The 14,647-nt window shown below is 41.1% G+C and overlaps 2 protein-coding genes across 2 annotated transcripts; both read right to left on the reverse strand.

The window, feature by feature from the left end:
* Window positions 1-984: 984 nt before the first annotated feature.
* On the reverse strand, window positions 985-4,152 carry LOC126691831 (uncharacterized). The gene is made up of 4 exons (XM_050387076.1): window positions 3,434-4,152; window positions 1,810-2,380; window positions 1,612-1,698; window positions 985-1,500 (listed from the first exon to the last, which is right to left on the reverse strand). Exons 1-4 carry the CDS (start codon window positions 4,150-4,152, stop codon window positions 985-987), a joined length of 1,893 nt encoding a protein of 630 aa, XP_050243033.1.
* A 1,653-nt stretch (window positions 4,153-5,805) lies between these two features.
* Window positions 5,806-6,303, reverse strand: LOC126691877 (uncharacterized). Its single transcript, XM_050387212.1, has one exon. The coding sequence runs from the start codon at window positions 6,301-6,303 to the stop codon at window positions 5,806-5,808; it is 498 nt and encodes a 165-aa protein (XP_050243169.1).
* Window positions 6,304-14,647: the final 8,344 nt, after the last annotated feature.

Below are 14,647 nucleotides of genomic sequence, written 5' to 3' on the forward strand. Positions count from 1 at the left end.
ACTTCATTGGGATGATGATTTGTTTGCCGAATATTTGCTTTGATTATATTCATGAATGCTTAGTTACCGCGTTGTTCTGTGTTGTTGCATTTTTTTTTTTTTGTTACCCTTTTTCTTCTTGCATGTATGGTCAGGGATAATTTGTAAGGTAGAATAAATAAAGCCCCCACATATTTGCCTTCTTAGGAAGATATACGGTAGGCTTCCACTTCCACGAGGAGTAAGTTTCTGTCCTCGGGATATTTTTTTTTTTATATAAGGTTTCCACCCACCCAGCGATATTGATCAAACCGGGAATCAGGCTTCTGTCCTTAGGATTTTTTTTATAAGGTTTCCACCCACTCGGTGATATTGATCGAACCGGGAATCAGACTTCTGTCCTTAGGATTTTTTATAAGGTTTCCACCCGCTCGGTGATAGTAATTGAACCGTGAATCAGGCTTTTGTCCTTAGGATTTTCTAATGAAAGGATTCCACCTGCTCAGTGATAGTGTCCGAACCGAGAATCAGGCTTCTGTCCTTAGGATTTTTTTATAAGGTTTCCACCTGCTCGGTGATAATGTCCGAATCGAGAATTAGGCTTCTGTCCTTAGGAATTCATATATATAAAACGTTATCTAGCAATACTAAATAAGTAGTAATAAAATTGAATACAACTGTAACGAGGAACCTCATCATCATATTGGCTAATGCGATGTACAAAATCAGACTTACATTTCCACGCACAAATAGTCAGTGGTAAAACTTCTCAAGATTGTGAAAATTCCATGAACGGGGAAGTGGCCTCTCGTTAAGGTCTTCTAAATAGTATGCTCTCGCTCCCGCGCCCGCAATGGCAGTAACTCTGTACAGTCCTTCCCAAGCTTGAGCTAACTTCCCGACACTTGCGTCTCGCATGTTCCCCATGGCTTTTCTCAACACCAAGTCTTTGGCACTGAATTCCCTAACTTTTACATCTCGGTTGTATTGTTGGGCAAGTTTGTACTAATATTCCGCCAACCGTATAGTTGCTGCTTCTCGGCACTCTTCCAACCAATCCAAGCATTCCACCATTAACTCCTTGTTTTGGATGGGATCAAATCCTGCAACTCGTGCACTGCATAAGTCCACCTCGACCGATATCACGGCTTCTGCTCCATATGTTAAGGAGAACGAAGTCTCCCCTGTGGACCTTCTGGGGGTTGTACGGTAAGCCCACAAAACACTAGGTAGCTCCTTTGCCCACCTTCCCTTTGCCCCTTCCAATCTTCTCTTTAACCCGTTCAGGATTGCCTTGTTGGTTGCTTCAGCTTGGCCGTTGCTCTGCGGATACGCCGGAGTGGAATACCTATTTTTGATGCCGAGATCGCTACAAAAGGCGCGAAAAACTTTGCTGTCAAACTGTAGCCCGTTGTCTGATATCAGCGAGTCCGGCACCCCAAATCTAGTGACTATGTTTTTCCACACAAATTTCATGACGTCTACATCCCGGATATTAGCTAAAGCCTCGGCTTCTACCCACTTTATGAAGTAGTCAACTGCCACTAATACGAACCTGTAATTGCCTGTTGCCCGAGGAAATTGGCCGAGAATGTCTAGCCCCCATTATGCGAACGGTCGTGGACTACTGACAGGATTCAAATGACCTGTTGGCTGGTGAATCAGGGGAGCTTGTTTTTGGCATTGCTCACATTTACGCACATATTCGGCTACGTCTTTCTGCATTTGCAACCACCAAAATCACCGTGTCATCGCTTGGTGCGCCAATGAGTGCCCCCCTACATGACTGCCATACACCCCGTTATGCAACTCGAACAGAAGCTCATTTACTTTCTCAAGGTGCAAGCATGAAAGGTATGGTCCTTCAAAAGACCTCCGGTATAACTGGCGATTTGCTGGCAACCAATACCAGGAAGCCAGTTGCCGGATTTTTTTGGCCTCTATTTCATCGTCCGGAACTCGATCTTCTGCCAAGAAGTTAATGAATGAGTCCATCCAACATGGCCCGGTTGCTGAAATCACGGCGATGTTGACCCCGGCAATAATGGCGTTATCTGTCATACTAATACTTAGCTCCCTTATAAGCTCTACTTTGATAAGCCGAGGAACTTCCTCGGACATTGATGAGGCTGACGTGGCAAGTGAGTCGGCGTGTCTGTTCTGTGCCCGGCCAACTTGGGCCACCTTCACCGTACAGAACTTGCTAATAATTTGTTTTACTGCCTGCAAATAGGCTTTCATCTGAGAATGCCGAGCTTCAAAGCTACCTTGGACTTGATAAACAACCAGCCGAGAATCAGAGTAAATTTCTACATCCCGAGCACCCAGGCATAAAACGGTCCTCAACCCGGCAAGGAAGGCCTCATACTCGACCTCATTATTAAAGGCTTTAAATCCCAATCTAAAGGAGTGTTCCAACCATATTCCCTCCGAAGTAATTATGACGATTCCGACACCCTAACCTGTGGCACTTGAAGCACCAACCACGAACACTTTCCAATGGCGATTCTCTACATGACAGACCACCTTCCCGTCGTTTTTTGGAGAAAACTCTGTGTTAGGTTCTAAAGACTTAGGAGCTAATGTATTTAGAACTCTAATGTGTAATGTTGGCAAACCATGATCAAAATAGTTGTTAGTCTTGTTTAGACTTGCTCCAAGTGTGTGCGTTGTATGTAAAGTTGAAATCGAGTGGCTGCAAAAGTATTAGTGACTTTCGACTTGGCTCGATCGATCGAAGAACAGGCTCGATCAATCAAATCTCAGGCAGAATGTTTTTTCTGCAGATTTTTCCAACTCAGCCCTAGCCTATTAAAACATGTTAGGTTTTGTGTTTTGCCCTAAGTAAAAAAGGCAAACCCTAGCCACGTTTTTGAGGTTGCTCTATTTTGTTGTGTGTGTGAATCTCTTGTGAGATCTAGAAGTGATTGCCTTCACACATGCTTAGGATTATCAAGAATGAGATTTGATTGAGAGCTTGATGATCATTCAGTTGCTGCACTAAGAAACTTAAAGAAACACAAGCGGGTGTGCTTGTACTTGCTGGAGAATCCAAGAAAGAAGGAGTCCGTGGTCTCGGAGCTTGCACGTGGTCATGTCAGTAAGTTTCTACGAGTGGGTAGCAATAGGATGTTAGTGGTCTAAGTCTTATTGTAAAACTTCGATTCTTTCATAGTGGATTCAGGTTTATCTTGAGGATAGCTAAGTTAAATCCTCCCCAGGTTTTTACCGGTGCGGTTTCCTAGGTCATCATATCTTTGTGTTATTTATATTTCCACTGCTATGCATGATAAGATTGTTTGATTGTGATGACCTAGATTTGTTAATTTGACTAAGTAATCACTTGGCTAATTATCTAGGTTAATCTGTTTGTGGTTTTAAGGGGTCTAAAAACTAACACTTTGCAACAAAATCAGTAAGGACCTGGCCCTTTATCGAACTTCGCGGCCTGTACCGTATGTCAAAGGAACCTAGCCAGGTCCCCCATTTGGCAATTCGACCCATGAAGTCCGACCTCTTCAACAATGGCTGTAATGGATATTCGGTTAGTACAAACATAGTATGAGCCTGAAAATAATGCGGCAGCTTTCTCGTAGCGTGCACCAAGGCTAACACTAGCTTCTCTACGGGTAGGTATCTTATCTCGGCATCGACCAGGGTTTTGCTGATGTAATACAATGGTTGTTGTATTCCTTGGTCTCTTAACAGCACAGTGCTAATGGCATGGTCGGATACTGAGAGGTACATGAATAAATCCTCCCCAGAATCCGGGGCCATTAACATGGGTGCTTGCATCAAATAATCCTTCAAATCACGAAAGGCCCTGTCGCACTCCTCATTCCATTGAAATCCCTTCCACTTCTTCAAAAGCTGATAGAACGGTTTACAGCGGTCAGCAAATTTGGAAATGAACCGGTTAAGCGCAGCTAACATCCCAATCAGTGCTTGCACTTCTTTTGGACTGCTCGGCGGCCTGAGACGATCCATGGCTTCGATCTGATCGAGGTTGGCCTCTATTCCCTGATTGGTGATCAGATACCCCGGGAACTTACCGGCCCCCACACCAAAAGTGCACTTCTTAGCATTTAGGCGCAACTTATGTTGCCGAAGTACTTCAAACACTTCCCGAAGATCTTCTACATGTCGTGCTTCCTGTTTACTCTTTACCACCATATCGTCGATGTATACTTCTATCGTACGCCCTATTTTATTTCAAAACATCCTCGTCATCATCCGTTGGTACATGGCCCCGACGTTCTTAATCCAAATGGCATCATATTGTAGTGATAGTTAGCATCCGGAGAGATGAATGCTGTCTTTTCTCGGTCCTCAAGTACCAGGGCAATCTGATAGTACCCCTAAAAGGCGTCAAAGAAGCTCATCCTCGGGTGTCCGTACGTGGCATCTACCAATTGGTCGATCTTCGGCATAGGGAACGGATCTTTCGGACATGCCCGGTTTAAGTCCGTGAAATCCACACACACTCTCCATTTGCCATTCTTCTTCTTCTTCACTACCACGGTATTTGCTAGCCGCTCTAGGAAGAAGATCTCCCTTATCACCCCAGCTTTCTTCAGCCTTTGGACTTCCAATTTTACTGCATCAACATGCTCTTTGGCAGCTCTTCGTGGCTTCTGCTTCTTTGGGAGGAATGATGGGTCCACGTTAAGCTTATGGACAATGAACTCAGGGTCCACCCAGGGCACTTCGTACGGACTCCATGCAAAAACATCCACATTCTGCATAAGGAATAACAATATCTCTACCTTATCATGACTCTTCATGCTCGTCCCTATTTGAAAATACTTATCAGTATCTGGTAAGATTTTGACCTTCACCAACTTCTCGGCACAACTAGCCCCCACTTCCTCTCGGGGTTTCTGTAATTGCTATAAAAATGCCTCATCGGTGGTTTTCTTCTGTTTGGCCTGCTTGCCCTTCCAACTGACTGCAGCAACTAGGCATTGTCTGGCCACTTGCTGGTTTCCTCGTACTACGGCAACGCCCTGTTCGGTAGGAAATTTGACTTTCACCTGAAAGGTGGATGGAACTGTTCCCATTGCATGGATCCACGGCCTTCCAAGGATTGCCGTGTACGGGGAGAATGATCTGACTACTATGAAGGTCGCCATAACTTCCTTACCTTCCATATTTACAGGAAGGGAAATTTTTCCCTTAAGAATCACCACCCTTCCATCAAACAAGACCAACGGTGTATCATACTTCATCAAGTCCTGATTTTTTAATTCGAGCCCTTTGAACAGGTTTGGGTACATTACTTCAGCTTCGCTTCCTTGGTCTATCATCACCCTTTTCACTAAGAAGCCGCTTATCTGTGCCGTTACTACTAACGCGTCATCGTGCGGTTGAATCGTTCCCTCCATATCTTCCTCGTCAAAAGAGATAGGCACTTGGCCAACTATTATCCTCTTTTCAGAAGGCGGTTTTACCGAGCAATTTTCTTTGGGTGCTACAGTCAACACCCTCTTCTAGTTATTATTGTACCCCTCGGGGTAGCATGGATGACCTCAATCACCCCTAATGGCGGCAGGAGAGGGTTCCCTTTTTGCTGGGCACCATGACCGGCATCCCGATTTTCGGAGTCTACTACGAACTCTTTCAAATATCCTGCCTTCACCAGTTTCCCTAGGTGATCTTTCAATACCCGGCACTGCTCGGTCGTGTGCCCCTTATCCCTATGATATGTGTAATACAAATTTTGATTCATTCGCGATAGGTCCCCCCCCATCTTGTTCGGCTACCTGAAGAACGGTTCATTCTTAATCCGGTCCATGATCTTGTATACCGGCTCCTTGATCGCCACATTCACCCCCCGATTTGTACTTCCAGTTCCTGCGTCTTGAAATCCATCCTTGGTCTTGTTGGAAAAACGCCTTGTCGGGAACGATTCAGCAATAGAGCCTTGCCCTTATTCTGCAACCAATCGTCTTCGAGGCGTTTATATTCTTCAATACGCCTCATAAGTTGTCGCATATTCTCGGGAGGTTTTTTTGTCAACGACTCTCGTAGTTCAGAGTCCTCAGGCAGCCCCATTCTGAAAGTGCTTGCTGCAATCTTCTCATTACCCCCACCAATTTCGTTGTATAGCTCCCAATACCGACCTGCATAACTCCGAAGGGTTTCGCCGACCCTCATCTTTATGGATAATAATGCGTCCACTGGTTGTGACACCTGACTGCATGTCATAAACCGAGCACTGAATTCCTGGATCAGTTCGGCAAAACTGTGAATGGAACCTTTTCGCAACCCATTAAACCATCTCAATGTTGTGGGGCCGAAACTTAAGGGAAACACCTTACACATCAACGCATCGTTGTGTGTGTGCAAAAATATCATATGAATATAATGACTGACGTGCTCTACCGGGTCTGTTTTCCCATCGTAGGAATTGAATGGCGGCTGTGTAAATCTACTTGGCATAAGGGCCCGTTCAATTTCATTTAACAACGGCGATTGAGCGGCTCTTCGTAAGGCTCAGCTCATAGCATCCATAGCGACATTGTAGGGCTACCGCTCCTCCGGGGAATCCGAACCTCGGTCGGCATATCTGTGTGAACGTGAACGGGCTTGGCGTTGATGCGACTCTCAAGAATGGGAGAGGTTCCTGCGTCGACGTGATTCTCGAGAAAGGGAACGATCCCGGCGTCGACGAGAACCGGACCAGCTGGATCCCTCCTCACCTTGATTTCCCATGCTACCATCCCCCCTTTTATCAATTATCTCGGTCCCTTCTTTGGCGCCAACCTCTTGCCTCCAACTCTAAATCCCTCACCAGTTTGCGCAACCGCTCCAACTCCTGGTCTATCTCGTCAAATTGCCCGTGCCTTGAGGTACTCGATATTGTTCAGTGAGTTTGGTCCGACCCCTCCCCAAGGCCAGACTCTTCCTCTCTTCGCTCGCGCTCCCTATCCTCACATCTTTTCTGTCTTCTCTCCCGCCATGTGGAGTCCCGAGAAGACCCCACAGATCCGCTCTCGGCGTGGCCTCCCGAACATCCTTCAAACATTTTCCTGTGTGTGAGTCTCAGTCGAACCACAACTTTGTAGGATAGCCCCACGGTGGGCGCCTAACCTTGCTTGGGCTCACAACTTACTTGTAATGTGGGCTTAGGATTTCCTACTTCGGGTCATTCTCGGCACAGAGACTCAACGTAAATGCTCCTCTCTCTCTCTCTCTCTCTCTCTCTCTCTCTCTTCCTGAATCACACTTTTTCTCTACTCTCTATTTTCTTGAGAACCTTTCAACAACCCTTTCCCTTTCCTTCTTCTCATATTTTTAGCTCTAGATTAGTTGAGAGATCACGATTACTGCCATAGTTAGTGCAATTGGGGGTCCAATATCTTCAGTTGTAAATGGATGGTTAGGTGGGAGTGGATTGTGGCGAATGTGGCCTTGGAACTTGGTTCCAACTCAAGTAGGCATGCTCGGCAATGATGTTCCCTGGGCGCTACCGGGTATGCTATGGTGTGTTCGGACGTTAGTCTTTCTTTATTATTCGGGAATGATTTGCCGAGCGGGGGCCAGGTGATGAAACTTGGGCCTGCAGTTTATGCGGGTTGGGTAGAAAGAGATTGGGGATGTGGGCCACGCTGCTAGGCCTAAATTCAAGGCCCAAATGGAATTGGGTACCACGGTGCGGTACAACTTCAAAATAGGAAAACATTTTCCAACAAATATTTTACTTCAAAACAAACAGAGCGTAGAATCTTAGATTAGAAGTGGCAAACAAGCGGGTCGGTTCGGGTTGAGTCAGTCATATAAGGATTGAAAATGGGTTCGGGTAAAAAAAAATGGTTCATTTAAGTGGGTTAGAAATGGGTTAGGTACGGTCAACCTGTACTTTTCACATGATTTTTTTTATTTAAAAAAAAAAACATGTATTTGCCACTTGGTAAGTCATATAGCAAATTACTTGGTGTGGAACGCATTACTTTAAATTCACCACCTATATCAAGAAATTATTCAACTAAATATATTGATACTCGTTCAATACTTATAAAATTATACAAATCACAATATTATTAATCAAAATAATGAAGACTAGTCTACCCTTTAAAAATTTTAATTAAAACATACACACAATATTAACTTCCCAAAATATAAAACAAAAGTACAAATACCCAGCATATTTGATAAAAAATAAAAACATATAAACAATTTAAAATCTTAAAAACATATAAACCGGAAATTGGTGGCTCAACCATCAAAACCACTCTCAACCCAGCGTGTAAAAAAAATTGACAATGGTGTCACTGATACAATGACAAGTGTGTTTGCAGAGAGAACGAGAGAGAGGGGTAAAGAATTCGGCAGTGCGAGGTTTCAACAAAAATGAGAAGAAGCAGTTGTAGATAGGGCCGGCTCAATGAATTTGGGGGCCCTAGGCGAAAGCTTTAAACGGAGCCTTTTATTATAAATTCATATATATTTTTTCAATTAAAATTTATTTTTCTTGCTTTTTGAGAGGCAAAATTACTAAGACTAAATAGGTAGAACTCAACTTGATTCACTCATTCACTAAGACTAAAAGTCCATCACACTAAATTTGATTTCTTAAAAAAAAAAGGCAAAAGCAAAACGTGTAAGGCTGTCTAAAACGTGTAAGAGTAAAAGACTAAAACTCTTTTTCACTTTAAAAGACTAAAACAGTAAGAGTCTAAGGGTGTGTTTGGATAGAACTTATTTTGCTGAAACTGAAAACTGAAAACTGAAAACACTGTAGCAAAATAATTTTTAAATGTGTGAATAGTACCGTGAGACCAATTTTTAATGAAAAAGTTGATAAAAAATGAAATTTGTGGGTCCGTGAACAGTGCACAAATGCACTGTTCACTTAAAATTGGTCAAATGTTGCGGCTACTGTTCATGTACAGTACATGAACAGTAACCGCTTGTGAGAAGGAAATCGCGTGAACAAAAAAAAAAAAAAAAAAAAGGAGAAAACGTAGAAAACGCAACGCAGCGCAGCAAACGCGAATACAAACACACACTAAGTGGCTTCTAGAATCTAGAGAAATCTAAGAGAGTCTAGAGAAATCCAAGGGTCCGGATCATGCCATTGCCCATTGGCTTCTAGAGAAATCTAAGGTTCTCTTTTTCACTTTTTGTAAAGTAAATTCTTTAAGTCTTTTTGTTTTCTCTTGCCGGCACTGTTTGTAGTCTTTACTCAGCAGCAGCACTGAGCAATAGCAAACTAGCAAAGCAAACTCCTCTTCAACAAAAAAAATAAAAATAAAAAAAAAATAAACCGAGACACCTAGCAGCAAACCAATGACCATGAAGAAGACGAAAGAGGCAAAGAAGGAGAAAACAAAAAACGAACCTGAAATGCAGATCTGTGAACACACCAAGTCTATTGCCAACACCAATTGATGAGTAAGTGAACTAAAAAGAGTGGTTTTTTTGTTTTTTTGAATCAAGATGGAGACTGGAGAGAGTCAGAGAGTGGGCGATTTTTTTTTTTCTCTCTGCCTTTTGTAATATTTTCTTCTACAAACTAAAGATTTTTGCTTTTTGTAATCTTTTTTTTTGCAAGTTAAAGATTTGATGATGGGATTTCATGTCACTTCAGTGTAAGAAAAGGGCCTTTTTTTTTTTTTTTTTTTTTTCAAGATGAGAAACGGGCTTTTTGTAATCTTTTCTTCTGCAGATATGGTGATTGCATTAGTCTTCATGTCACTTCAGTGTGAAAAACGAGCCTCTCTCTTTTTTTTTCTTTTTTTTTAGATGAGAAAAGGGCCTTTTGTAATTTTTTCTTCTGCAAACTAAAGATACGGTGGTGGCATCACTTCAGTGTGAGAAACAGTGTTGTTTTTTTTTTTTTTTTTTTTTTTTTTTTTGACGAGAAAACAATATTATATACTATATTATTCCTACTTGGGGGCCCTCTTACAAGTGGGGGCCTTAGGCGGCCGCCTAAGTCGCCTATAGCTTCAGCCGGCCCTGGTTGTAGATCCAAAAGTTTTGAGAGAGAAGCTGAAGGAGAGAGGAAACTTAACAGAGTTATTAGTAGAGAGAGAGAGAGAAGGTGGAGGAGAGAAGAAACAACTCAGAACATATCCGCTAAAATTAACAAGAAGTAAAAGAAGTGGTCAAAGTGGGAGTACGTGGGAAGTGGGTATTTAATGGATTTTTTTCTGCCATTTAATGGAGTTGCAGTGTCATGCACCAGGGAGCTAGTCAAGCCCTTAGCTTGCACGTGTCCCCTCTAAACTTTGTTTTCCCTCCTCGAGAAGTGGTTGAGAAGATGGGAAAACAAACAGCTCAGTGTTGAGCAAAAGAAGACAACATGTGAACAAACTTTTATTTCAAAATATTGAGCTGACAGTACACTTCACAAGTCACACTAACTTAGATACACACTGCAACCACTTATCTTTTATAAGATACACTCAGTCACCAAAATACACTTGCTTCACTCTAAGGATGCGTTTGGTTCGATGGAAATCGAATTTCGAGTGTAAAACAAATGCAGGAGAAAATGAATTCCCGTAAGGAAATTAAAATCCAAATATTTGGGTGTGCAATGGAAAATAGTCTGAAAAATGACTTCTAGTGTTTGGTAACATTTTGAAAATACTATTTTCCTACAAATTTTTCACATTTTCTCAACTGTTTTCTCAGCTTCTAAACAAATTTATAATAAAAAATTGCAAGATATAAACTTTTTAAAGAAACAAAAATCAAAATAAAACCATTAAACTTTCAAACTCGGTCAAACAGAGAGGGGGAGGAAGAAAGAGTGAGAGATTGAGGGAAAGAGAGTGGTAGATCGAGAGAGGTTGAAATCGGGTCAAGGCCCCAATCTGTGTTTGGCGTTGACGACGAGCTTCAGCAGCAACGAGAATGAGATGACAAGGCTCCGATCTGTTTTTGGCGATAACTTTTCAATCCATAAAACTTGATTTGAAGGTATGGGTTGGTTTGAATGAGGGATGGGTCGATGGAAGTGGGTCAGTGAGGACGAGGATGAGGGATGGGTCGGGGGAGTGGCTTGCATGTGACGGTGGGGCTGTGTGTCGAGGGGTGGTTCTGGGCATCACAGGCGAGGATGGGTTTGGACAAGGACAGCGATCTGACCGGCGAGGATGTGCTTGGGTTCTTCAGGTGGAGTGTGCTTGAGCTCTCTCTCTTCGGGTGTGTATTTTCCAGAGTATGGGTCGGCGGACTGTGGGTCATCGGACTGGAGCTCGGTTTATGGAAACTCTCCGTTTGGTGTGTCTTGCTCTGTGGAGCTCGGTCACAATTGAGCTTGGAGAGTGTCTGTGAGGAGTGCGTGTGAGAAGCTTGAGAGAGTGTGTGAGGAGTGTAATTGATTTAAAGGTAAAATAAAACCTGAAATGGTTTTACGGGCCAAGTGGGTTATTTTACAGTCAACGCAGAAATTGATTTCCGTTTGACCGAATTTTCTGTGTTTACCAAACACACATAGGGGTGTAAAATGGTTTCCTAAAACCCTTTTCAACCAAAACAAACGCACCCTAAATACTTCACACTTCACAAATGGGAACCAAAAAAGACATTACAGAGAACAAACAAAAGAAGAGAGTCTGTGCCATGTGAGAGGTCTGGTGAGGCTTAAAAGAAGAGCACTTGCAACAAAAGAAGAGTCCGTGTCGTGTCCCTCTTCCTAACCATCAGATCGGACTAATATCAGGTTTTTTGCTTGCTTCTTTTGGTTTTCTTTGGAGGAATTCAAATTCTGGTGGATTTTTTCCCACGTTAGCTTTGCCCCCTAAAATTCGAGTTTTTTCCCTGAATTTAAGTCTTAAAAACACAAAAGGTTAGTTTTTTTTAAAATATTTTCAAAAACCATGCTAACTAACAAAATTGTTAGTAAAATAGTGTAAATTTGCGCACACAAAAAAATCTGATTTATCATTTACCTAATTAATTGAGGGGATAATTTCAGTTAATCCACATGTGGTTTGACCGGTTTTAACTAAGTCTGTTCGTGGTTTAAAAAGTGTCACTTAATCCGCCTAAGGTGTCCTTCGTTACACATCCATAACCCAACACACCATTCTCACCGTTTAAAAAAAAAAAAAACATTTGTGCACTAAGCTTTAATACTCTTCCTAATTAATAATTTTTATCAATTTTTGAAAATTTCAAAAATTCCATAATATTAGCTTTATAAAAACTACTTTAAGTAAAAGAAATCTACTTAAAAAGTTAAAATGGGCTAATGTTAACTTAATTGGAATATATCAATAATTATTGATAGCATGCATAAGTTATAGACCTAAATCTTCATAGTCACGAACCATGACTAGACTTGGCCTAGATATAAATGCAACAATATGCTTATGTTAGTGCCAGCTTAGTGCACAAATACCATGATTTTTTCCTTTCACTGCTAGATCAATCAACTCCGCCTAAAACATGAGAAAATACCCTATCACTCCTCACTTAAAATATCCCAATTTCCCTAACCCCACCCGTTTGGCACTCATCACTCAGTTCTGACCGTGACTTTGTTTCAAAACAAAAAAAAAAAAAAAAAAAAAAAAAAAAAAACCTAAAAAGTAGGTGTGTGTAAAAAACCGACGAACCAAACAAACTGGCCATGAACCGATGCCAAATTTTCGGTTCGGTTTCGGTTCGGTTTTAATTTTTAAAACCGAAAATATTCGGGTTGGTTTTTAGTGGCAGGTTTGAATGAACCGAATCATATTATAATATATTTTATATATAATATAAATTTTATAAATATTTGGGCCTCCTATACATAGTTGGGCTTTTCATTTTGTTTAAAAACATTTGGGTCTTTCTTTTTTAAATATGATCCGATCTTTACATTTCATGTTTTCAATTTTCATTTTATCATTAGATTAAGTAACTATAATTAAACTAATTACTAATTAGATATCTAATTAAACTTAATCTAATTAAACTATAAAAACCAAAAAAACCCTACAGACCCACACGTTCTCAGTTCTCACCCTTACTCTCAGCCTCCACTCCAATCCCTCTCACAACCTCCACTCCACGCCGGCTTCCACGCAAATCTGCCTCTGCGCCGCCTCCACACGAATCTGTCTCTGCCACTACCTTGATCTGCCTCTGCCGCCGCCTTCGCACGCCAGCCTCCACATGAATTTGCCTTCGTCGCCGGCTCGAACTACCTCTGCCGCCGCCTCCACACGAATCGGCCTCTGTCGCCACCTCCACATGCCAACTTGATCTTTTCATTCTCAGTTTCTCACGGTGACATTTCTCAATAACCCTCTCTCTTTTTTATATTTTGGGTTTTGTCTAATACTAAATCAATGCTATTTTCTGTGAATTTGTGATTGTGATTTTGAGTTGTTATTTTCTTATTGAAAAATCGATAACCCCATGTGATGTTGAGTTTTTTTTTTTTTTTTTTTTTTTTTTTTTTTTTTTTTGTGACTGTGAATCTGTGATGTTAACTAAAACCGAAAACCAACTGAAACCAACCAAAATCGAAATACAACCGAAACCGATCGGTTTCCAATTATTTCAGTTGGTTTCGGTTGGGAATTTCACAAACCAAAAATTTTGGTTTCGATTGGCCAAAACTAAAAAAACCGACCAAACCGATTACACCCCTACCAAAAAAGTTGAACATTGCGCTGAAATTTCAAAAGTTGTGATTTTAATTATGAAAATGTCATTAGAAATTTAGTTTCAGAAACTGAAAACACCTAAAATGTGTTTTCAGTTTCCATAACTCATCACTCAAAAATTAAAGAATTGAATGATGAAACAAAAACTAGAAACAATGTCAAACAGACTTCTCAGCCATAAGACCCACATATTTTGAGTTATGGGTGATGGAAACAGAATTATGGATGATGAAGACACAAAAACCAAACAGCCTCTAAGCAATCAAAACATTAAGTGCTCGTTTGGTACGTGTGTTTAAACAACATTTTTCAGTCGGTTTCGGTTGGGAATTTCACAAACCAAAAATTTTGGTTTCGATTGGCCAAAACTAAAAAAACCGACCAAACCGATTACACCCTTACCAAAAAGTTGAACATTGCGGCTGAAATTTCAAAAGTTGTGATTTTAATTATGAAAATGCCATTAGAAATTTAGTTTCAAAAACTGAAAAAACCTAAAATGTGTTTTCAGTTTCCATAACTCATCACTCAAAAATTAAAGAATTGAATGATGAAACAAAAACTAGAAACAATGTCAAACAGACTTCTCAGCCATAAGACCCACATATTTTGAGTTATGGGTGATGGAAACAGAATTATGGATGATGAAGACACAAAAACCAAACAGCCCCTAAGCAATCAAATCATTAAGTGCTCGTTTGGTACGTGTGTTTAAACAACATTTTTCAGTCGGTTTCGGTTGGGAATTTCACAAACCAAAAATTTTGGTTTCGATTGGCCAAAACTAAAAAAACTGACCAAACCGATTACACCCCTACCAAAAAGTTGAACATTGCGGTTGAAATTTCAAAAGTTGTGATTTTAATTATGAAAATGCCATTAGAAATTTAGTTTCAGAAACTGAAAACACCTAAAATGTATTTTCAGTTTCCATACTCATCACTCAAAAATTAGAGAATTGAATGATGAAACAAAAACTAGAAACAATGTCAAACAGACTTCTCAACCATAAGACCCACATATTTTGAGTTATGGGTGATGGAAACAGAATTATG

This window comes from Quercus robur, chromosome 1 (assembly GCF_932294415.1).
Source record: "Quercus robur chromosome 1, dhQueRobu3.1, whole genome shotgun sequence".
Taxonomy (NCBI): domain Eukaryota; kingdom Viridiplantae; phylum Streptophyta; class Magnoliopsida; order Fagales; family Fagaceae; genus Quercus; species Quercus robur.